Source organism: Thunnus albacares, chromosome 13 (genome assembly GCF_914725855.1).
Source record: "Thunnus albacares chromosome 13, fThuAlb1.1, whole genome shotgun sequence".
Taxonomy (NCBI): domain Eukaryota; kingdom Metazoa; phylum Chordata; class Actinopteri; order Scombriformes; family Scombridae; genus Thunnus; species Thunnus albacares.
The window spans coordinates 1,457,670-1,483,872 of NC_058118.1; the positions used below are offsets into that span (position 1 = coordinate 1,457,670).

Genomic DNA, 26,203 nt, shown 5'->3' on the forward strand with positions numbered 1-26,203 from the left:
GCTTCTCAGCTTTTTAGTTTGTTTGTGTTTTTTACACTGGTTGCTTGTTCATAACACTGTCGTCCATCACTGAGCCGTTGAAAATGCCAATAGGTGGAGAGTGAATGTGAGTGTCTTGAAATGCAATGCACAGTGGAGCGTTCTTGTTTCAAAGCAGAGCACAGGGCAGAAAGTGATTGAAGTAATTGTTGAGTTGTCAGCATTGATCAACAACCCTGTGAAACCCCTGCAAGTATATCGTGATCATTATGTGATGTGGAGCAGGAAAAGTCAGGAGGTGATTGCACCTTTAAGAGAGAAGTGTGTGTGTGTGTGTGTGTGTGTGTGTGTGTATGTACTGTGGCTTTTTTGTTGGCAAGAGACATGCAAAGACAGCCTCTTTAGCTTCCCTCCATTGACAAATTACAACAGCTTAAATTCCACAGTGTCAGTTGTGTTATATATCCTTTATTTAAAAAACACTTTACTGAGTGTACTGTATGGTCTGATCTATGGGGAAGGCTGGAGAATACACTGCTATTTAACTTGACCACAGGAGGAGAGAAGATAGGTTGAATGTGCTGTCTGAGACAGATAACAAAAATTCCCACAACAACCATCCATCATCCAATAGCCTACTGTAATACAAAGAGCTTTTAACATACTATAGGTCCAGGAGGAGAGCTCCATTTAAATGACTTACTGGAGCAACTCAGAGCACGGGCTGCCATCCAAGTACAATGTTTATCTCTTCTCTCTTATTCAGATCAACTATTTTTTCAAATGCATTTTCCCCCATCACATTCAATGTAAAAAGATAAGCTCCATCTACACCATCTCCTCTCTCCTCTAGTCAAACTTTTGAACTTTTCGTAAATTTCTTTCTAGATGTATTGTATGTTGGTGTTTAAAAATGTCCTTCAGTAACATTTCTTATATTATCCCATACAAGTTCTTAATGTGCGAAGGAAGAAGTCACAGTAACTGTTGGAAAATGTAGATACACGTCTGCCTTTGTGACTCCTGTCAGGAGATATCTTCCGACACTGTAACGAGTCATTACCTTATCTGCCTCTACACTTTGCAGATGACACACTCTTTTATTAATGAACTTAGTCTAACCCACCAAGAGAAGCAATCAGTGAATGTAGCTTCTGTTTCTCTGAGTCTGTGAATGTAAAAGTGTAAAAATAATGTCATTCACAGATGTACGCTTCCAGTGTTTCTGTCACTTTCAGTCAATTAGCTTGACCCAAGCACCACCAACAAGAATCTGTCTGGTGTCTGACGCACGTAAACCACAGAGCAGAAAACCACCACACAAAAAGACACACACACCTTGTTACGAACAGCAGGTTGATGAGCCTCAAACAAAAATCTCTTACATTTCAGGTCATGAATTAAGTTTGCCTGAAATACTATTAAGATGCGCGCTATGTCTTCATGTCAGATTCCTATCAGTAAACTAAGTTTTCCTTATTCACTTTACTTTAAACCCCCCTGTTCAGCATTTACAAGCAGTATATAAGCAGTTAATAAATGGTTTACAACACACTATAATGCAGTTTAAGCAGCTAAAGTGTTTAACGATCAGTTATTTGACTATTTAATTGACTGATTGATCACTTCAGCTCCAAATTACACAAATGAAGAGCAAAACTGAGTCTGGTTAGAGTTACTGCAGACAGTATGTCATCCCTAAATTGGTATAATGTGTGACTTTGATGTGAGCTTGCTGTACTTTTACTTTCAAGAGTAACAGGCTTTCACAGTACTGATTTCTAGATCACTCTGTCCTTCAGAAACTGCAGGCACCACCAGCCTGATACTGCTTTTCAGGAACAAAAGCTTGGTACAGCACGCATCAAGCATTAACACTTGAATTGAAAAGCATGGTTAAGTTCACGACTGATTTTTGCAACCAAATGAAAACGTGACCTCTGATATCCCACGGCTCAGACAGTTAAGGCTTTCTGCATTCTCCACCACGCAACATGACACTTTCCTCTAATTTGGAATTCCACGTGAGTATGAAGCTCCATCATCTCCCATCTCTCACAAGTTATCAAAACTGAAATCCCTCCACTCCCACTTTTTTTTTTCTCATATTGCCTTCATCTCTCCCTGTCTCCCTCCCCTCACTACAAAATGCTCAAAGCTGTTCAATAGTACCTGAATTTTTAGGTGGGAATACCACTAGAGGCAGCAGCAGTCATTGATCCATAATAAATGTGTATATACTGCATGTGGAGGAAGAAATGTGCATTGCTTGAGAGAGAGAGAGGAGGCAGATGACCGCTGTGAATGTGCTGCCCACAGCTTTTCAAAAGTTTTCTCAAGAGATACTCACTGGAGTGAATGCGAGAGTGTGTGCGTTCAGGGAATGAAAATAAACAGCAAAATAAGGAGAGAAATTCTTGCAGGAGTGGGTGTTTAACTATGAATCAAAGTAAGTTCAGATTTTTAAAAAGGTACGCATTGTTCTTAAAGCCCAGAGATACATTTGTGCACATGCCATCAACATTTGTTGTGGTTTTGCATGTCAGTGTTTTAATAGCAACCATAAAATACAGGTTGATACTGAGTTCAGTCATTTTTAACCACAGTGCTACTTTCACTGCAGCTCAACAAATCTCTAATCAACTATGCCTGGCAAAACTCCAATGGAACTCCAATGGAAAATGAAGTGTGTAAGCACTAATATACTGTATCACAACCGATAAAAAGGTGCCTGAAACATATGATGTGTGTAAAACTTCTGTTCAGTAACATGACAAGTAAAAACAATATTATAGTCTAATAAAACAGATTTGCCCCACTCCAGCCACTGTTACTTCCTGTTTAACGGTTAATGTTCTTTGTCAAACAGAGAATAGAGTTGTGGTCGGATGTAATCCAATACCATGGCAACCAGATTGCCAGTCTAGCACACTGGCCATGTGTCAGAATGGTAGTGATATTATAGTCTAACCTGTCCACTTACTACAGCATTAGCTATATAGACTAGGTTACATGTCAGTAGCAGAGATACAGTATGTGAAATGCATAGGTGAAATCGGACAATGGCTTCTTTTCTGATGGATCATCTATCCAAAGCAATGACATCTTGCTTTATTTTATAGTGTCTGTAAATTATCCTCCTCATTGGTCAGGCACCGGTTCTACGAGGTTGCAAAAGCATGCAAAGCACAGCACCTTCAGTTAAATATTTTGAAAGTGATTTGGTGAAGCCGTTTCTATGATTAGATCACACTGATGCTATTTCAGCAATAATTCTGATGTATCGTACACGGTCACATAGTTTAGTTACACAACAGCGTTTGCACTGCAATGTGTTTCAAGGATAAAACATGAGATGCTACTTTTGCTAAAAAGAAAGTTGTAAAAGAGGCTGATGAACCTGACGTCTCCTTCATAAAAAGAAAAAATAGTGAGTAACAACCGATTTTGGCAACAGCTTAAGTTTTTGAACTTTGAGCACAAAATTAAGTAGGCTTTAAGTCACTGTGACACAGTAAGCTGTCGTATATCCTCTCCTAAACTCAGAGAAGTGGCAGCCACACTAAATGCTTTTGCTTTAAGCTTTGTTGAACAGCTAATAATTAAGAAAAACAACTGATGTCTGGATTTACATTCATATTGTGAAGAAAATAACCATGTCTATTTACTTCTGCTGAATGAAGGAAATCTTACATTTACAGTTAGCTGTTCACAGCCAAGAGGTGTCCAAACCTGAGGACATGGCTGTCAGATGGTGCATGGTGACACCAAAAGACCTCTTTTCCTGTTATTAGTTTACATTTTGCAGGACTGGAGAAATGAATAAAGTAGCATCTACCTAAAGACCATACTGGCGGTTATGTATTACTGCTGAACCACTTACCAAATCACACCATCTTTTCAGATCTCACCTGAAAGGCAGCAACTGGTTTCACTTCATTTCAGTACAGTGTGAAAACCAACTTGTGAATCCTTCCAACTTATGTGAGATGGATAACTCATCATAGTAAACAACATTGCAAAGTTATGTTAATGTTGGCAATGCAGTTGCGGGAAGAGACCATTTTCAAAACTCTCCTAGCTGGCGTATTTACAAATGCCCTGATGTCCAAAAACCAAAGGTTGTCGGCCAGAAAACATTTAACTAATGAGCTGTGATGTCAGAAAATCAAATCTAGGAGACAAAACTGCAGCAAACACGGATGTTGTGAAAAGGACAGCGTGAATTTGGTTGTTTTATCAAAAGAAAAAAGTGCAGTTTAGCATCTGACTTTCAAATCTCAAATGTCAGAGTGTCCTTGAATGCACCAACAGTCAGAATTCTCAAATTAGTCCTTGCTCACAGTTACAGCATCATATGACAGTAACGTAACTTTGACCAAAATAGAGAGGTGAAGTTGTTTGTTGCAATGTGTTCTGGCCCTACAAGTTAATTTTCATACACTAATATGCTGCACTGAATGAAACCAGAAAATGATCTGTTAACATCAATGCAAGCTTTAGTTAGGACTACAGTACAAAAGTGTAAAATCTTGCACAAAATCTTTTTTTTTTTTGGTCTTTTTCTTTTCGCTCTGTTCTTGACTTCCTGTAATGCCTCTGGCTGCTTGGACAACTGTGTAAATGAACAGTTTCCAGTGTGCTTCAGCCAGGAAACACAGTGACAGAGTGCAAAACTCTCCCTCATCTGGTTTTCATATCATGTGTGCAGAGTGGTACAGAAAATAGGAAATTCTCGAGCTCAATCAAACAAACAGCAGCTCCCCAAGTGGATAAACGCAGTATTTACATTCAGTGCTGAACACTGCAGGTACCGCAGTCCATGAAAAAATGACTTCCAGACTATACACACATTAACTGTGCAGAATTCACAGGGTCTAATGGGACAGCTTCACGCTTCTTAGTCCAGGCGCCAGAGGAAAGTAACCGGCCGTGTTTTAATGGGCGGGCACTTTCTAATGTCATCAATGTTAAGTCAAGCATGATTCCGCTTTAATCTAACGTTTTGATTTAACGTTTTGATCGTTAGCAGGTGTTTCGGTTTAACTAGTGACCGTGACTGTCAGTGTGGACACTGCAATGAGATTCAACATTTCATCTCAAGCAAGCTATTTAAAAAGATTGATTTCAGAAAACTACGTGAGGAAATGTGAATGTTTCTTGTTGGCGTCACCATTTAATTTACATAATGTAATACAAAAAGGACCAGATCAATATATACTGTACATACATGCAATAATTTAAGACTTTAGGAGGACACCTACATTTTCTGTTCATGTTTTCAACAGCTGCCATCACCACGACAACCAAGATACATTCCCCTGAAAGTCACCAGATAACACGGTCACTGGTTAAACCGAAACAGGTGCTTTGGTTTACCCAGTGACCGTGTTAACTGGTGACTTTCAGCTGAATGCGTCATGGTTGGTGACTGTACACTAAAATGAAGTCTTGAGTGAATCTCACCGGTGTTGGTTTGTCCTTCTGTAATACGTCAGGCTTGTCCGTAATATTTACTGATGATGGTTTCTCTGCAAACACAAAAGGAGAGAATCACGCTTTGGAATCAGAAAAGTGTTGCTTGCTAAAATTTAAAAAGAAAAAAAAAAAGTTGTTTACATTTCCTTCTTTTTTTCACACTGTCAATCATTTTGAAACAACAGAAGTGAGGGGCACAATAGGAACAAACACAAGTATATCACTGATAATGTTCAGCAACTGGCAAGTAGACAGCCCAGTTCATCTAAATGCTCAGCTGCAAACTTGTTGCGTTGTTAATATTGAGCTAGTCTCTTCATGTCCTATTTCAAGCTTGGGTTTGCAAAGCCCATTAGCAGGTGATACATGGGCAGTTTTGGGGAGTGAAATTCAAATTAAGAACCATATGAGAGGAAACAAAAAGAGACAAATCCAGAGTGGATAGCACTGAGTTTTAATGAAATTAAAATCAAGCTGCTTGTTAGCAAAGCTGCCTCCAAATATCACCTATGTATCTTCCAATAACGAATGTAATTGTCTTTTGTTGTTGGTTAATTAGTTAGTGCTAATGATTTTCTATAAATATTACATCAGTGACCTCCTGGAAACAACATCACAATTCACAAAAATGTATTGATCTCTGTTTTAATGTTTGAAGAGGACTAAATTATTTGTGCATAAGACACTTCTACAGACTGCAATAAATAAATATCAGTATTTTTATTTTATTTATTTTATTTTGAAAGATGCAAGATTACAAAAGTGACATGACAGTCTCTAGAGCCCTTTCAGACATAGAAAGCCTTACATCCATCTATCTCTCTAAGTAATGGTTGGTCTCTTTTATGTCTTTTTTCAGACAGGACAGGACATTTGTGGATAGAGACAAGTGTCGCTGCTGAGAACAGCAATAAGTCATAAAGTAATAACATGAAGTAAAGAGTGATTTCTGTTCTCTCACAAGCTGCATCACTGTGGATCTTATGTATATTGCTGTTGAAGCCTTAATTAACGGCCATTGTGAGGGTGAGGGACACTCACCCTCACTTCTCTCAGTGAAATTTCTAACATATTTTCTCATCAGTTTCCTCGTTGATTAAGAATTCTACTGCTTATTTTATAATGTGCATAAAAAGACAGGACATTAAGTTGGACTCTCATTTAATTCCTATTAACTTACAGGCTGTATGTAAATTGTTTTGCTAGATATTTATAATTGCGCTTGGCATGAATGAAAACAGGAAGGGAGTGCTGCTCTGATTAGTTTTGTGACTGTATGAGTTTTTCTTGTTTTGACCTCTTTTGGGGAAAAAATCTGATATGAGAAAAATCTCTTCAACAATGTGAAATTGGCTCATTGGCAGTGTGTCACTTTGACTGTATTTTCTCTGAGCATGGGAGATGATAACAATAATTACAGAGATCTTAATCAGGCTAAACAAGATGTGCGTTTCTCTCTCTCTGTGTATTCAACCCTGTGCTGTTGCAGTCTTTAGTCTGACAGCAGTTCACACCTGCAGGTCCAACACTCATTACATAAAAGTGATTCAGTCACTTACTCAGAAACGACACCAAGATGTTAAATTGCCAGAACATTTACGTTACAAGGTGTAAGAATAAAGATTGTTTCAGTGTTTTGTGTCAATATGAAGCTTACTGTTAACAACGACAGAGACGGGGTACTCCATGAGGTTGGAGTTTGACACCACCATGCAGGTGAAGGTCTTCTGGTCTTTGAGCGAGGCCTGGTCGATGAGCAGGCTGAACTTGTCATCGATGTGGACCCGCTGGGCATAGTCATCAGTGGCCTGAACTGTCTCTTTGTCCTTATGTGCATGTTTGATCAGCAGATCGCCAGCAGTGCCATCGTCTTTTTCCTGAAATGTGAGAAGACAGACAGAGAAAAGAGACAGAAAATGATATCTGTACTATAAAATGTACGTTGTAGAACACAGTCTACACCTATCATTCAACAAACCTCCACAGTAAGGTGGTAACACAGTGCAAAACAAATGTTAATTGGAAAAAGTACACAGTGCCAAGTCACTTTGTCTCATGCAATATTAGTAGATTCAGCATGACAGGATATAATTGATCTCATTGATACTGTCTAATAACACTGGGGATTATGAGGATTCATATTAACCATGCATTTTAGATTGAGATTATATGAAATGGAGAGCTCAATTTAATTTTTTTTCAGGATGTTTCATTAAAGACACAAGCTTTTAAACAAATCCTCTCCTCATAGTTTCACCCTCAAGTTACATGAGCATCTCTAGCACTTCCTCAGTACCTGTATGTATGAGAAGGATGGAAACTGGACAGGAAATTGTCCTCTCATAGATTCATATTCCTAACTCTCTCATACTGTAAGGTCAGCTGGTTATTGTAGCAGTCCTACAGTAGGTGTGTCGCCTCAGGGCGAGTGTGTACACATTTTGCTAGAACCAGAGAACTACTGCACACTACAGACTGTCTCCAGAAGATGCTGCAGGCAAATCAAGAATCAAAGACACATCTGTGCAACTACACTGCAGGTTTTTTGCATTTCTTTTCTAAGTTATTGATGGAACACATTCTACCTGAATGTCCTCTCAATTCACCAAACAGATTTCAGACTTCACTCCAACGGCATTTCAACACAACCAAGTTAACCAGGGGAAATCCAAAATATCTTGTAAACATTTGGTCAGCCATGTTGCCTTGATGCAACCCCTCTTCAAAGGCAACTAAGTGCAATATATTTATTCTGCATATGTCCATCTGCTATGAAACAAAGGTTCCAGAAAAAACACAATCTTCTCCAGTATGTAGAGGATGAGGAAGGAAGGATGAATGATGAGGAAAAACTAAGTGGCTCTTATTGTATTTACTTCTTAATCATACATATAGCCTTGTTAAAAGAGGGTCGGGGGTTTTTTTGCCTGTGAAAATTCTGATCAAAATGTCAAATCAATAAAGACTCTGATTTTTAGATATCCAGAATGAGATTAGGTTTTCTTTTCTTTTCTAGAACAGAGAATGATGTTTGTATCATGAAAACTGTGTTTATTTACCTGAAAGGAAGAAAAAACTGTCAAATCTTTTATGGTTCAGTACATCTCAATGATGAATCTGACAAGGAGGCGACAGTATGTTGCTGAATGTTTACTGTATGTTTACCATTTGACATGTTCTATATTCCTGACAACAGGCCATCCTGCTATTTATAATTCCCAGTGTGTAATTATGCCATTCATCTTCTGTTCTTCTATTTGTCATTTGTTCTCATTTCTAAAGTATGAAACTGACACGTGTGTATTTAATGTATATATGTTTGGATCTTACCCTCCCATCAGCCTGTTATATTTTTGTGTATTTCAGTATTTTCTCATACTTTCTCATACACAAATATGTGGAAGTCTTTAGTCTTCTGAGGTAAATATGCCTACACTCGGTGAGAGTTAAGCCAAGATAAGCCAAATCTTTTCATAACATATCATATCAATCATGTCTTTTTCCCTCTTCTTGCAAATGATTGGATGTGTGTGTTCAGCAACAGGCAGTATTGTGGGACAGTATCTACTTACGTATTTCCACTTGATGAACATTAGATCCTGCGGAGGTGGAGCTCCACCGTTGCATGGTACAGTAATGGTCTCTCCATACAAGGCGGTCACATTATCTGTCCCCCGCACTGTAACACACAAAGGCAACATATGTTTAGTATTCTTCAAAAAAATCATACTGTGCCATCAAATGACCCACTGAAGAGAAAGACAGCTTGACTCTTGACTTTTGCCCTGAGTGCTGCTGGTTTGGAGCCTGATTGGCCAGATCAATACATACTCTCTCCTCTAGCTCCAATACAGTTCCGCTGTGCTCGCACACAGCAATCCTTAAACGTTCCAGCAGAACTGTTATAGTCACAGGGTGTCAAAAAGTCTGAGATCATAAGAAACCCAGCAACAAAAAAGTATAAAAGCACTTGTGGGATTCACACTTTTATCTGATGAGGAGAAACCTGATGTCTTAGATCGCTTGATGTGAGGCCTTTGATCACCGGTGAGGGCAGGGGGAAGAGAAAGGAAAATAAAATAAGTGGCACATATCTCTATGATCCCAGCCTTTTCACACACCACCCAAGGAGACTGTGGTTAGACTGGGCTGCTCCTCCCGAGTATAAATGTCTAAAAAAAGCATGGGTGTGAACAAAGATTGTTGAAAAACGTAAATAAAGCTACACCACATGTTGTCACTCCAAATGTCACAACGCCACATTTCAAGCATGCCTCCCATTAAGCTCGATGGCGGCGGTGGGAGAGGTCAGGCTCAGCGGGTCCAGCTCACTGCTTCTTGCGCTTTGCAACGCCACCGCAAAATAATTTCCTCTGTCCACAAAAGTGAGGGAGCACTGAGGTGGAGTAGTTGCTATGGCGGCACGGCCCAGTCATGTGTGGCGTGGGAGAAAGGAGAAAAGGGGAGGAGAGAAGATGGATGGATGGAGGTCAGATCAGAGTGGAGGGACACTAAGGTCTTCACGCTTCAACTCTTTCTCTTTGAGCTTTTTAGCTAAACAGGCAGAACAAGAAGCGGTTCAGATTCTGGTCATTCCAGAGTGATGAGGCCAGAAAATGCACAAGTGCAGCTGCTGAGTGAAGTGGCTGCTTTTTTGCTGGAGCAGCCTCGTGCTCTTCCTCTTCACATTTCTTCTGTCAGCTCTGAGCTGACTTGTACTGATATAAATAAGTATGGATTCTGTGTAATCAAGCAAAGTACCACATCGTGACTAACAAAACACAATGTTTCAATTCAAAAGCATACAGTCGAGTCATTTTCTATCATCTTCCTGTAATCTTGATTCACATCATGTCTTATTTTCACTATGGTTTTTATACACAGGGCCAGTTTGGTATTTCACCTGCTCAGTGCTCAGAGAAACACATCATCAAATGTTTTTCACCGACTACATCATTTCATTAATGTGCTGTGGTTTTCACACTGTCAGGCTGCTTCACACTCTTTATAAAATCATTTATTTAGTAAATTGGGTTTGACACCTAAACTGAAGAAGGCCATGACATGATGCAAGAATGCATCTTACTTGTTACTCTACTGTTGGTGCTACTCAGCTGTGAAGAATTTTGATTTTTATTGATATAATATCTCCATCTGAGTTACCGTGCATCCCTTCACCAACACAGATCAGTCCAGCAATCAGTGATCACATTCTCTAATGATGATATTTATGTCAGTCTTTGTGTGAAAGTGAACATATGGCCTTTCTTATCTCACAAGATTTTGCAGTTCCCTTCCAGAGGATATGACGAGGAAGTCTTCACTTGCGGTTGTGTTTATTCACAAGCAAGAGAACAGCCAACATTGTTTAAAAGTCTACAAAAATACATCAATTGTGTGAACTTCCAATAACACAAAGCTTCATTGATTTTTTTTTTTTTGTTTTGTTTTGTTTTGTTTTCATGGAAATTGTGCACAAAGCTGCTTTCAAATTAAAGTAACTGTGTATACAATGTGCAACACTAGTTATGATTTAATGAAGAAGACCATTAAAAAATGCATGTTTTTTTCTGGTAATGCAAGACACGAGTCACAAGGGAATCCTGCTCAAAGAGTCAGCTAAATTTATCATCTTTGAACACACAACAACAGTTATGGAGAAGTAAACAAACTGTCGCAGTGAATTCTAGCTGGATGGCCAATTATGAGAGTCTGTGTCTGAAAACCTCAGAGTGTAAAGAACTACAACAGGACTTCTCTCATTTTTAGGTAGTGTAAGACAACTTGATTTGTTTTCCTGCCTGCTTTCTTGTCAATGCATCTCACATTTATACAAAGGTGATAGTTTCAGTGACCCACAGATTGTCAAAAACTTGCACATACAAAGGCTTTGTGGATTTTTTTTACCAAACAGAACAGTATGACTGGTAAATGGTGAGTGGCATTAGCCAGAAAGTGAGAAATAGAAACTCACAGCACCTCTAATGCAAAATAAGACATGTGTCTAAAGCTGCCAGGATGCTACAGGGTGTCAGGAAGGGTGTCAGGCTGGATAAAAGGCATTTCCAATGGCAAAAGACTAAACACAGGAAATAAATAAAGTGAAGCAGAGAGCTGAGGTCTTGTGTGGTCTTTTTAATGAATTTCCTTATGAGCCAATTTACAGCAGCGGGAGCCCAAAAAGTCCTGTTTGGTTTTTTTTTTTAGTTGCTGCTTAGCTCACTTAAACATGAGCCATTATAATAAGAACTGATTCAATCAAACTGCATAAAAACTAATGAGACTACATTTTCATTTATAAGTAAACATGTAGTGCTATATCTGCTCCAGTAATTCATGTACAGTCTAGGATAGACTGAGTGTTAATATTAAAACCTAGAACCATTTCTGCTTCTTTGCCAGGGCTGCAGCATGGTATGCATCAGCCCGGCCTTTCCAGCAGATCACGCTAGCCTGATGTGACCATGCTGATATGCTTTCACATGTTCTTACAACAACCACTCAACAAAAGATTTTATTGAGCTGCTGCAGCACAACAACACATCTCTTGCATTTCTGAGCATGTTTTTTTTACTCATTTCATTCATTAGTTTTTTACTACGTGTTTAATCCTTTTCAGGGCCGTGGAATCATTTTATCCCCAGACATCAATGTTATGAATACCTACCTAAGAAAGACTATAGTACATGTTTGTTTACTTGATCTTTTCAGCTAAAACCCAAAAAGCTAAAGCTGCACTACAATAGGGCATTGTTCACACAGGTGGGAAGGAAGTAATAGCACATCAGCTCTTCTGATTAAGAGCTGAAAATAGCAGAGAGGGGAAAGCACAGAACGTTGTGTGTGGTCTACCTCATTGGGTTCCAAATTATGGGTTTTTGACTTACTGGTAGGTGAATTTTAGCCTAAAAGAGAAAAAGTTGACATAAACACCCTCATTCAACTGAAAGGTGTCCCGCAGTGCTTAATGACAAGTGCAGGGAGATTTTTTTAACTTCAGAAAACTTCTCAAAAAGTTCAAATTGTCGGAGCAATAGTTAGATTATATAGTTAGATTAGATTCATAATTAGATTTCAGCAACTAATTATGGACGAGTGGTGTTCATGAGGCTACTACAACAAATATACTGTCAACCACTCCTCACTTCTCCTCTCCCAGAAATCATGTATCAAAAGGATTACATCTTAATACATAGACTTTTATTGCACTGAGCAAATGTGCTGGTGGGTTTGCGATCACTTGGTCTAACATGGACACTTTGGCAGAGTTCGACTGCAAAGCTACTTAGGATTTTTTTTTTTGTCTGCCACGCTTGGTAACCGCCTTTCACAAACAAAAACCTGCAACCCTGTCTGTCCTGAAGGCATGGTTTTGTTTGCTCTGGCAGCTCTAACACAATTGCTCCTATCTCACCATTATCCACCAGCTGAACAATGTGTTCCACCAGAGATGAAAACAGGCCTTTCTGGGGTCTCCCAACCCAGCCTTCATCATTATAAAAGCACCTAAATTGACACTGTAAAAGTTAAAAACTTTTTTCCACTTTTTCAATGAGTCAAGATGTAACCAACTGGGACTTTTTTTTTTTCTCCCTCTTACATCTTTTCAGAGCACTCTGCACTATCAGACTGTAAAGAAGCTGTAGACAGGTTACTGTAGAAAAGCAGAGATGTTTTTGCCCTCCAGTATTTTGACTGATTTCATGTGTTATCTGCATGTGTATGCTGGTGTATTATGTTCATAACAAAATACCTCTTTATGATGCTTCCATGTGAGTTTCTTTTAGATTCAGTTTGTTTTGGCTATGTTAAAACACATGCTGAGCTGTCACTATGAACTAACCAGCTCATCTGGACAAGATTCACTGATTATAGTCCATAACCTTCAGATGATGTGAAAAAACATTCACCTCAGTGGGCAGTAGAATATTACTCTCAGTCTTAGTTTTGGTTACTCAGTAGAACTAGTGTTGTCTGTGGGGCCTGTGTTCATATCACCAAGCACAGAGAGCAACTGTAAAAGGCAGTGAAGACTATATATTGATTTTAACATGACTTCCTCATGCAATGATTCATCCCAGTCAGCCTCATCAAACTATACGTAGAAGACAGGTGTGTCTGAACCAACATATAGCCTGGACCATCCCAGTGTGCAGCTGTCACAGTGAAATGTGATTTCTTGTGTCAAGCAAAGCCTCCAAATCAAAGTGGAATTGTGATTGCATCAACTTCCTTCTTGAAAATAAGAAAATAAAAAAAAACACCTAAGCCCAGGGAGGACGGTGGATTTAACAGTGAGCGACAATATGAAGCATCAATAAAGCGGCGGATACATCCCTCATCACCTTCAGCGCTGTTAGCAAACACGACACGTCTCAGCTTCCGGCTTCACGGAGCAGGTGTGGAGCGTCTCACAGCTTTGGGACAAACTAGCTCTGCCCTTCGTCAACTGTTAGTGCATCTGTGTGTAAATGTGCAACTCAGTCAACAGCACATTTTGCCCTGACCTCCAGAAGTGATCAGATGCTGGGTAATTTAACATTTGATATTACTAGGATTGTTTTTGTCAGCAGTATTCTGGCCAAGACAACAGTTTTTACAAAACATAAAGCACAGATTTAAGAATATTGATATGTGGATCCATGTGTTTCTTCTATGTTGCCTTGGTGTGGACATACAGAAAAAAAAGATAAAAGAGGAGAGAAAATGGAAAGAAATGTGCGTGTGTATCTATGCACTCACAGGTATGTGTGTTTAGACATGCATGTTAACCCACACACCTTCACATGCCCCTCTCTGCTAGAAGAACAAAGGCGGATACACATATTCAGCCTCATTTATCAACCCGTCCAAACACTGTGTCTGAGCGTTCATGTATGAAACGCGACCATGATCATTTTTTTTTCTCTGCTTCTATCAAGCTTTGCGGACAGCAGAAGAAACATTTGCATGTCTGCTGTTGCTCTGATATCGCAAATGTTAGAGGGTAAGCGCTCGTTCAGGCGAAGAGTTGATTAACATGCATTAGCATAACAACACGTCCACTTGTCTCTACTCCTGGAGCATAATGGGCAAAGCTTGACATTGCTGTGATGGGTGGATAGCTCCCTGCTCACAGAGAAATGCAATTTATATGAATGCTGTGTTTGTGTGCTGCATGGTGTAAAATTACAGTGGTCTTACTACATATATGCCCGAGGGAAATGTGTGAAAAAAAAATCTGTCACAGTGCAAAGTGTTGTTATATTTTCTCTGCCACGGCAACACATAATGAGAGATGATTGAGACCATCATCCTCACACAGGCGGACCGCATGGTTTGAGTTTTCCAGTTGAGCATGTGAAGCCTGGATACACACTATCAGCAGTTTAGATGAATTAGTAATGGTTTGTTATACTGCAGTTCCTAGAGAGAATGTGTCTCAGTGTCGTATGAAATATCTGTTTGAATAATAAATGAACCACAATGACCTCAGACGTAAAGCTTTATATCATGCAAATCCCATTGTTCACAGCCTAGTTTTGAAGTTATGATCTGTGACTCTTTCATGTAAAACGTGCATTCATGTATATTCATGTTAATGAACAGCCACAGGACCTTGGGGCCATTCCTGGGAATAAATCCTCAAACAGCGTGACAGTGTTCAGAATATACAATAAATAAAAGGAGGACGTGTGTTATCATGAGCAGTAATGCTGCCACGGCTTAACAGACAAAGACCTGCACATGCAGAATCTCAATAGCAACAGAAAATCCAAAGAATTTACTGTGTGCCACAGACACGGAGTGAAACAGAGACATATTGTTTTTTAAAAAATACATCAAATTTACACAACATGCAAATATGCTCATGAGTCAAATTGGCCAATTTGTGATCACATTTCAGACCACCCTGCATGACCCACCAAACAACGTGTCTGAGTGTGCGAGTGAGGCACAGAGATTGTTTTTGCCTGTGTATGGGTGCCTATCTGCATGAGTCATCAAAAGGGTTTCTGCCATGGCAGTGATCAAAGGCAGACTGGAAGTCAGACTGTAGGCTGGCTAAAAATGGCAGCTTGGTTGAGGGGAGAGCAGTGATCCTGCTGTCTGTTGACTATGTGTGTGTCATCAGTGTACGCAGATAGGAGGAGATGTTTATACTTCACCCACACGATCTCTGTTGCCAGATATGTAGCGTAGACGTCCCCCTGACAGGCTGCAGACCTCTTCCTACATAGTGTTAACATGTGTCCTGACTGATGGCAACACAATGCCTGGCTGCACAAAGAATCTTTAAAGTGCTACTCCAATAAATTAGTATGCACTTCAATAAAGATGGGGGTCAAGCTCCAAAAACACTGGATTCTACACTTCCCATAATGCAACTCAACGCATCTTTTCCCGCCTAGTTAAAGCCCTCGTCTTTGAACGTCCCCCGGTTTACAACACCAGCTTTCTGTGTGACTCCTCATGATGAGTCAACTAAATTTGATGTGGAAAATTGTGAATGTACAGCACTTACATTTTTAGTCTTAAAAGTTGTGAAAACCTCTTTTATAAATCAGCTTCTTACAGTTCTGAGTAATGAGCCACACGATTTTCTGCCAAACTTAGCACAGTTGTAGTCATCTCACATGAGAGATGTCTGCATTTCAGTTTTTATTCTTGTCCTCCCTAAGTTGGAAAAAGTTGATGTCATGTAATTTCCATGCACCAATCAGAGTTTAGCAGCAGCTGAATCAAAATGTGCTGACAGTTGTGGGGTGAAATATTTGCTCTCATGTTTCCAGCAGTCAATTCTGATCAAAACACACAGTCCTGGTGAAGAAGATCAGCTGAATTATGTGTGTTAAACTCTTAAAAATAACACCTTAGTGTGATTTTTTTCAAGCTTAAGCTATGATTGTTGCCTATACACTATTTAATGTTACAGAGAAATGCTTTATATTTGAAGCCACATGTTCTGGGGCTTTAAAGGAAAGTGAAAGTGGTGTAAGCCAAACTGAAAGTAAGTCCTCTCTCCGACTGAGAACAAGCAAGCATGTTTACTGTCGATTTGAAACATAAATATTAGGTAAGCTGACGTGCACTGCAAAGAGACCTGAAGATGTTTTATCAGATACACTGCTCGCTGCTAAGTGAAGCTGTATCCAGCTACATCGGCTATATCTCCATCTGGTCACACTGATATGAATCTGCTCTTATCTCAGGAACACTGACGTAGCTTCAAAATGAATTTCTGCCATGTAAATTTTACCTGGGTCACCTGTAACATTACGTGTCATGACATGTCTCTCATGTATGAAATTAAAAATCAGTCATGTCATGAATGTGAATATCTCACATGAGCTCCATAACAGTCAAAAGTTCAACTATCCATAATACTGATTACTGATGCAGAACATTCAGTACACCCTGTTTCACAGGTGCAGAACTACTTGCTTCTCTACTCATCCACTCAACCCCCATCGCAATACTAATTTATGTCAAGTAAGAATCAAGTTCTCTATCTTATTCCTCTTCACTGCTTTTGGAACCGACAATATCAATTTGTTTCCAATACGTGAGCACATCTGAAGAGACTGAATGCCTTAAATCACTATCTCAGCCATACTCAGCCTTAATGTTCTATGCTTTAAATCCATAAAGCCCAATTAGACATAGCCTAAAGAGAGGTTTATCATGGAACTAATGAAATCTTCAGTCACCTGTGAGATACAGATTTAAAGCACAACTTGAAGTGTTTTGTAACCTAGGCTAGTGCAGTGTAGTAGGATCTGGATACAGTCTATATCCCAGCATTATGTATAGTGAAAGAGTACAGGACAAGGTCTGCCAGGCAATGAGGTTTCATTCCCACTAGGTACCTGCTGAAAGAATGCACTGGTGGAATGGTACAATGGGGCACTTTGGATGAAAGCATTCACTAAATGACCACTCCTCTGTTATCTGCAGTTCTATCAATGTCTGTAGAGAAGTAAAAAAGAGGAATAAAAGCCTTCTTCAAATATTAGGGGCCTAATGTGGAATATTAAGGATTTGTATAGTAAGGCTACATTTTCTACCTGCACTTTGGTTCAATTTATGAAATGATAGAGAACAAGAGAGATAATGGCAAAATAGAAACTTCACAGCATATCCAACCAAGTGAAAGATGTTGGGGCCTTCAAGGAAGAAGATAAAAGGTCTAAATCCACTTGAATCTATGACGCAAGGGTTGCAGTGATCTGCACAACAGAGTAGAAAACATAACTAATGACTCTGTATGGCGGACTGTCGCATGAGACATCGTGTGTAAAAGCTTCACTGGTTTGAGCCCTCGACCCCACCATCAACACAGTGGGGAAAATAACCGGCTAGCATTTCCTCCAGTCACACATAATGGTCCTCACCTGGTGGAGATGCAACCATGCAGTCTTTCACGACAAAAATAAAAATGAAGGCTGTAATCTCATTTCGGGAGATGTAATTGAAAACAAGCCAGAGTGCTGGGGCCAGGAAGTGTAAGTGAGCAGATGGTAATTAGCTCCAGCATGATCCATGGATCAGATTAAGGCGAGGCTCCAGCACTGTGTCAGCTAGGACAGTTTACATTTTAATTTGAGCTTTTCTGGCAAATGTAAGGCTAACTCTGAACGGAGAACGCCTTCCCCTTCTCTAAAATAAATCCTCCTTTTAGCATTCTACTTTCAACTACTTTTGATCATTCAAATGCATCTCCTCTCCTGAAAGACACAGTGTGGCATATTGATGAGATGCTCAGCATAAGAGGCTGAGATGAATTATTCTTACCAAGGTTAAACGGCCGCTATTGAATGAAAACATCTTCAATCTTGGCTGTCATGATGATTGCCAAATAAATCTGAATTTAACAGCTATAAAAATGTAATCTATTGAACAAAGCTGTAATGCCAGTTTTTCATTCTGGATTGTCTTTTCCCCTGAGATGCTAGCAGCTTTCTTTCTAAGTGATGCCGGGTTAAAACTTGAGGGAGTTGGGATAACTCTCAGAGGTACATGATGGATACAATGTCAATGAAGAGTCCTGTACCATCTGCAGGGTCCCTCACCCCACTGTAAAACTACACCTCTGGTGGCCTACAGCCAAGCTGTTAGGGTCAGTGTCGGTAATGGACTGGGTTGCTGGCACTTAACAGATAATTTGTCGGCAGCATAAACGGCAATCAAGAGGCCATATGTACATCAATGCATGTGTCAATATCTGCCGGCAGCACCATCTGTATCAATCTGAGCTGACGCTAAAGGGAATACACTTCAGTTGGTAGTCTGAACTGAAGTGTCAATGTATACGTCTTACATAGTGTCACATTACCAACCCTCATTTGTTAAAACGCCTTACACGATATACAAAAAGGTCCATTTTTTATGGCTGGTAAATGCACATTCAGTTTATCTCACTGCAAGAAATTCTTAGTTTACAAATGCTTTTCCTTTCAGCCATGATTTTGCACATTGATACAGTTAACCTTTAGTTTGAAAATCAGTGTGTAACCATGGAGAATAATGATGTTAAGGCCTGTTAAGGCCATGTAAGCTCTTTCTATCTTCAACTCTACATCGTTGAGCAAAATTGCTTGACACAAATATCCCTTGTATCATTTAGCAGCAACACAGAGCCTCAAGGAAATGGCCACAATAAAGTGCAGTCTGTTACTACGGACACAAACAGTATTCACAATGATTTTCTGGGAGCATATTTTATCCTTCATGACTAATTTTACATTGCCTTGTTTCTGCACTGCTGTGTAAGTGTTATAAATATGTATATATGTTAACCAATCAATCTGTCTTCAGACACAAACAGTACCCACAATGATTTTTCTACTTCACCACTTCTACCATTTTTCATTTGTTTTTATTCTCACTTAAACACAAAAAAAAATTTCAAAGTCAAGATCACACCCTTCATATTTCCACTACTTTTAGGAGACAGAATTTCACATCTTTGGTTTTAAAAAAAGCTATACTTATGGAAATAACAGAGGAATAACCTTTTACGGTGGACTTTCCCTTTGAGCTGTTTCTGAGTGGGAGCTGTAAAACCACTGTCTTGAAACTTGTCCCACTCACCACACACACAGCTTCAAATCCCAGTCAGGCTAATCACAGCTTTTGTTACGGTGCAAAAACGCATGCAGGAGTTTTTAACACAAATGAAGAAGGCTCAGATGTTTCTGAAGGCTATAAAAACCATTAAATCCTCTACAGCTGAAGATATTTTTTCAAAGATAAAGTTGGATGCTCTCATGAGGAGAATCACAAGTCCTGGAACCTGTAGATGCATTTGAATGATCAAAAGTAGTTGAAAGTAGAATGCTAAAAGGAGGATTTAATTTAGGAAGGGGAAAGCATCCATTTATACTGAAATTAATAAAGTGTGAAGACAAGGTCCCACATGATATTAGCACATGTCAGTTTCAATGAACAACAGGGCTACAGCAGTGGAGGTGGAGATGTGACCTTTGCTCTAACACTTTTACTAAAATCATGTTTTAAAACTAGTCGGGTGTAGCAGATGCAGCGTTCTAATACCTGCCTGTAGGGTAGATTCAGTTAGGTTTGTTTGGAGGTCAGACAAGACCCCCCCCCCCCACCCCATCCCACCATACTCTTCCATCTGCCCTTACTTGTCTCACATCTTTTTCTCTGTGTCACACACACACACACACACACACACTCACATGCACACTGAGTTGGCTGCATTCCAGCACAGGCTATAAACATGGAAACTGCTTGCTGGTTTAGGCACGTCTCACCTGCAAAAAATTGTCAGCTAAAGCTTTTTAACACCATCACTGCATGGTGAGACTCGCTAAGTGAAAAATTAAGGAAAACAGATTTTTTTTTATATGGTGTTGACAGGGGAATATAATATAAAGCCTGAGTATAGCTGAACAAAAAAGGGAGCACAGTCAGTCTTAAAATGTACTTTGTTTACCTTTGCATTATTCAAATCTGTCCTCACACTGCCACTACAGAAAAACCCATAAGGTTCCTTTTGGCAAGACAGCTCAGGTTTTACGACACGCAGCATGGACAAAAAATAGGGCCAGTGACTTGTGGTGTGGAGGTCAGAACAGGCCTGGTGAGTCCCAGTGGATTCCTCTGGTTCTAGCAGTTTAAATTACTACCTATGACCACCAGCATGCCTTGAAACAGGCAGGTTTTATTTAGGCAGACGTTTAGTGCATTCCCGCCTGCTCTGTCTTTCTCACGCACACATGTATACAGAGTTTTGCAAACAATGTCATGCACCTCCTTAAAACACTCTCATGGATTTACAGGAGCGGGATTTACAGCACTGTCCTCCTCTATGATGTTTAAACCCAACTGTCCTGTATATGGACTCACTACGTTTTCTGAGAATAAAAGCTCTCATGCTGACGGTAGTTTGATAATAGCTGAAAATGTAGCTGACAATGGGCCAGAAAGGAAATGTAGCATGAAGGACACTGAATGCTCACATGTACTGTATGTTCCCTTTTTAAAGGAGCAGTGTGTAGGATTTAGTGGCGTCTAGTGGTGAGGTTGCAGATTGCAAACAACTGAATATTCCTCCCCCTCTCCTTCCAAGCATGTAGGAGAACCTACGGTGGCTGTGAAACTTGCGAAAAACATGAAAGGCCCTCTCTAGAGCCGGTGTTAGGTTTGTCCCTTCTGGGCTACTGTAGAAACATTGCAGTGCAACATGGCAGCCCCCGTGGAAGAGGACCTGAATAATAAAAAGGGGACAGCCTTAATTGTCACCTCAAGTTTCTTGTTGATGTTCCCTTATTCACACATTGTTGAAATGCCTAAATTAATAACGGATTAGGTGAAATTATGCGCTTGAGTTTGTCATGTCGATTATGCTGCAACATTAAATTACCCATAAGTGCAGTGGTTGTTTGTTGTTATTATTTTGACTCATTATTGTCTATTTGGGGTATTTAGGCTACTTTGGTTATTTCAATAACATGGGTTATCTTGTTATGTGATGAATGTCATTTTATATCACACCACTCAAATATGCAAATATTTACATCTAATACTTGTTTACAGTGTCATTTATGACTGATTTATACTGACGGCCATGCAGAGTGATTAGTGTTCTTAAAGATACTTAAGATAAAACAAGAGGCCAAAAACACAGGTGATGATTAAACAAACTCATTTCATTTCTTTGTGAAGACAATGACAATGACATTTTTTAGTATTAGAAATGCGGTAGCCAGGCACATGGCTAAATTCTACCTGTTGGCGGTTTTAGGTATATAGCGACCCCTGGTGGTTCTAGTGGTAATTATGCACATGTTGCTTGTAAGAACACAACAATAATTTCCGAAACAAGGGCAGCTGCGTTGGAAGCCGTGCACCTCTAATAGATTTCACTTTTCAAAAGAGTATGAAAATGAGACTAATTGATTTGTTGCGGTAGATATTTTTAGTGTGTATGAGTGTGTGTGTGAACAGTATAAACACATTTCCCATTTGATGCGTTTGGCTTAAGGCAAGTTAACTCTATGTCTCACTGAATTAACCTTTTTCAAGGCAAACTACTGACTCTATGTGATTGTGTAAAAAGCCATTGTAATATGTGAATTATATATCAGGTATGCCGACCACATCGGCATTCATCTGACATTTTTCAATTTTAGTGACAAACTCTGCAGGAAATAGGGATGTCAAGGATTAATTGATTATTGAGTAACTGCCATTAAAAATTTTATTGATTAAAAATATATTAACAGACAATGCAGAAGATGAGAACATGCAGTATAACTGTCAGAAAATGTGCTGTAGATTTGCCGTAGTACCTGGTTGAACCACTAGGTGCCTCTTTTTAATGAGTTCCATGAGGACTTCATAAATTATAAAATGAACGCACCTCCCTTCCATCAAAGCTTGCTTTGCTCTGCTCACTGTGGCAATCGTGTTGATGAACACTTCAGCCATTCCACAGAGTTGTTGTCTGGCCGCTGTCCGGTTTAGCTAACACGAGCTATCTGAGACTCATACTACAATCTTCAACAGAAAGCTGTAGTGCTAACATATGGGACTATAAAATTAAACTGAACTGTATAAGCAACACTCCCCTGCTATGATAACACAGATCACTCCATCGTGTAGAACAGGTATGCAAATTCTTTTATACAAAAAACCAGTCAGACTGAAGTCAACTGTGGGGGGATTGGTTTAACCTGTTACAGGTTATTCACTGTTGAAGGCTTTTGATAAAGGAAAAATGGGTCACACTTGTTTGATTTGTTAGATATGTCCAACACATTTAGTCTGATCTAATTTATGTCCTCTAATGAAGCTGGAAGTTGTGCAGCTGTTTGTTGTTTTTGATACTTTGGATTTGTCAGCCAATCATTGAATAGACGTATGGGAGTGATAGCTCTGCAAATGTAGTATTTTGTTATTTAATTTATAATTTAAGTAACTTTGTGTTTACTTAATCTAATTTATTTTAGTTAAAATGGTTTGATAATGGTTAACATTCACTGTATTGTTGTTAACGATGATTCAACTAATGATCCGACTATTGATTGTTAAATAGTTGTTTGTCAGCCATTGGTTAAGGAAACTACTTAAAATAGGCATCCTTAGCAGGAACATAACAAAAACATCGAGTAATCAGATCACATATGAATCAATTTGCAGTTTTTTTTCCATGAAATTAAACAGCAGAAATGTGTTGACTTTCCTCACAGTACCTTTCCAATCTGTGGCATGTTCACAACTGGGTAATGCATTTTCACCCTGCTGGACCCTCTATGCAAATTGAAGACATAAAAGGAAAATTTGTAGAGGGAAAACAGTATAAATATTAGCTATAATAACAGGAGACTGATTGGTGCAGAGTGGAATGTGGGTGTAATGGGAGACTATGACTATGGCACACCAGGAAATGATAAAAGCAAGCCATCAAATTCAAATTAGTGGAGGATGGAACAAAGGGTACCAGAAATATCAGAGATACTCCACCAACAAGAGAATGACACAGAGCCAGAGTTTCACTTCAGCACTGGAAATAGTCACCTTCTCATTGTTCTCCTTCACAGGTCCATTCAAGACTGCCCCACTGTTGAATATTATAAGGCTGACAAAAAGGTGATCAAACCTCATAATGAGTGGAATAGAGACTATGGGGCCAGAGCACCTAAATGAGCCCTATGGGCACACCATTCATCTGCTTGGTCTGCAAGGTAACTGCACTCTGCAATCAGACTTGCAGTATGAACAGCACCAAGCACAACAGGCCCTTGGAGGATTGGTGGTGGGAGGACAACCTAGGGAGGGAGGGTGCTGTAATGGCAAGTCTTTGGGGAGGGAGATATCACTGGCTTTCACCAGTCATGAATAGCGATTTCTCCATCTATCTCTCACTAAGCTAAATGATAGATCACCAGTGGCACATCAGTGAGTAGAGCGGCTCTCTCTGCCTGATTATTATGGATCGTTATAGACCGGGCTAATTAACAGTTGTTAGTCTGCGGCTAAGTCCAGCAGCCCCCACTTCCTCTACACATACATGCACTCCATTTCACAAGCTGAGAGAATGGTAGAGAAATCTGATGGAGACTTTTCTGGGCTGACTCATCAATCTTTCTCTTCTATATATTTGTACTGTGAGCAAGCAATTAGAAGCTCTTCCTGAACACTGTTAGCATAACAGCAGAGTCTTTGTAATTCTAAAGACACTTGACCACATGATTCCTGCCTCTGCTTCTGAAGGGGGTTAAAAAAAAAAACATAAAACATGACCACAAGTGCAAGTGAAATATATCTGTGAACTGGCCAAAATAAGATTTCCTGAGTTAAAGGTGCAGTGTGTAGAATTTTGGCCTCTTTGACAACACACACACACACACGTCACTAAGTAACGTTAGCTAGACCTGAGCAAGAGCTACATGTCTCCCACCTGCTGTAGCTTCAGTCTTAACAGTCAGAGCTGTATTGTCTTGAAATCCTCCCACAGCCTTCAATCTACAGAAGGTAAATGCATGTGTGTGCATTATTAACACAATACCAATTCTATGTAGTTTGTAAAAGTTGTGATGCTAATCACGTTTAGCACGTTAGCATCTTAGCAACAGGAGCATAGCTCTTGTACAGTCAATGGGTAGCACCCCACATTAGGGGAGAGTGGGGTAAGATGAGCCAATTTTTCCATGTATTGTCCTCTCTGTAAGGAAAAATGAGACAGAAGTAGAATGAAAACATCTACCTTTGTTTCCGGATGTCTCCTATCAAATGAAATTATAAGAATGCATCAATGACAAAGGGGCCTGAAAATATGACTTCTCAAAAAAAGTGTTCCTGTGGCTCAACTTGCCCCAGGTTAGGGGCTGAGTGAGTAGGTAAGTTGAACCATCTGAGGGTAAACTGACTATCTGACTTTTTAAGACCACTGAACAATCAAAAACAATTATTCAACGTTCCATTCATGAAGTTTGCAGTGAAATATGATTGTTGCACCCTCCTTGCAGTTCCTCCAGCCTTTAGAGGTTTCTTCAGCTCATCCCTCAGTCATTAAAATGCCTCATAAACTGCATATTAATGTGTGGTAGTATTATTAAGTTCGCTAAGAAAGTTAAAGTTAAAGCTACATCAGTATGATGAGATTTGGGTTTATTAAAATGACAGAGTTAGATAGAGAGGACCATCAAAATGTTTTATCAGGATCTATTTTATGTATTATACTTACCCCAGTTAAAAGTGCTGCTCCTTGAAAGCAGTTTTTATTTCATCCGTTTTTCAAGAGTCCTTTGTGGTGTGACTGATTTACCTTGAGTCTCTAATCTAATCTTTTCAGATTAATTTAAATAAAAAGGATGATTGATCATCTGATCATTTGTATGATGTTTTATTTATGTTAAAGGTCACCTTTAAACTGTTTGTGATAGCAAACAGTGTTGCAAAGGCTTTTCCAAAGAAGAATTAGAGAAGAATTCCCAAAAGACATCAAACCCAGATTTGCATCTGAATATAATTTATTATATATTTTGTGCTGTGATTAGACAAACATGTACTGCAAATCTGCATCCGCCATACAGATTGGTGGATAAACGCTTTGGGAATCAACACATTACCATTGTTCCCCTGTCGTTTTTTTCAGGCATTTTTAGGATATGAAGATGTAGATCTGAAAAAGTTGCTAAATTTAGACACAAAGTCGCCCAGATAGCAAACAGCAATGGCAGATATCTCAGACACTCTGACATGTTGTGCTGTTGATTATGGACTTGACTAATGATGAGGAATGAGATATTACTTTAAGAAGCCACAGACTGTTGAGTCAAACCAGTACTGACAATAGGTAACAACAGTAGCCTTCCAGTCTTACCTAACCTTGAGAGGTACAACATAATGTAAGAACATACACACACTGTAACCCTTCTGTACACTCCATGACATAAGTTCACACACAGCTCAACCTCCTTATAGAAAGAAGTGATCGATATCCAAAACATGAGCATCAATACTTTCCTTCAAAGTGTCTGAAAATTTGATACACTAGATGACATCAGATAACTCTAATGACTGATTTGAAGCACACTGTGATACATTACATGTCATTTATAAGCCTATTAGAGGCACAGATGTCTCTTTCTTACAAGCCACTAATCAGGAAAACATCAGAGAATTACATTCGATTCAGCTCCATGCCCTTAATTTTACAGTTGTTCCATGACGTATCCTTCTTTACACCCCTTACTTTTTCCATTGCTGTTTCATAAGGCAGTGATTGTGATGC

General features: G+C 39.4%; 1 protein-coding gene across 3 annotated transcripts in view; it reads right to left on the reverse strand.

Annotated features, from left to right (window-relative positions):
* alcama (activated leukocyte cell adhesion molecule a) overlaps window positions 1-26,203 on the reverse strand; it is a 73,066-nt gene that overhangs the window by 19,449 nt on the left and 27,414 nt on the right. For all 3 annotated transcript variants that reach the window (XM_044370266.1, XM_044370265.1, XM_044370264.1), the window contains exons 2-4: window positions 9,030-9,136; window positions 7,115-7,334; window positions 5,446-5,510 (exon numbers count right to left, since the gene is read on the reverse strand). In XM_044370266.1, coding sequence (XP_044226201.1) covers window positions 5,446-5,510; window positions 7,115-7,334; window positions 9,030-9,136 — 392 coding nt within the window. The remainder of the gene's footprint in view (window positions 1-5,445; window positions 5,511-7,114; window positions 7,335-9,029; window positions 9,137-26,203) is intronic.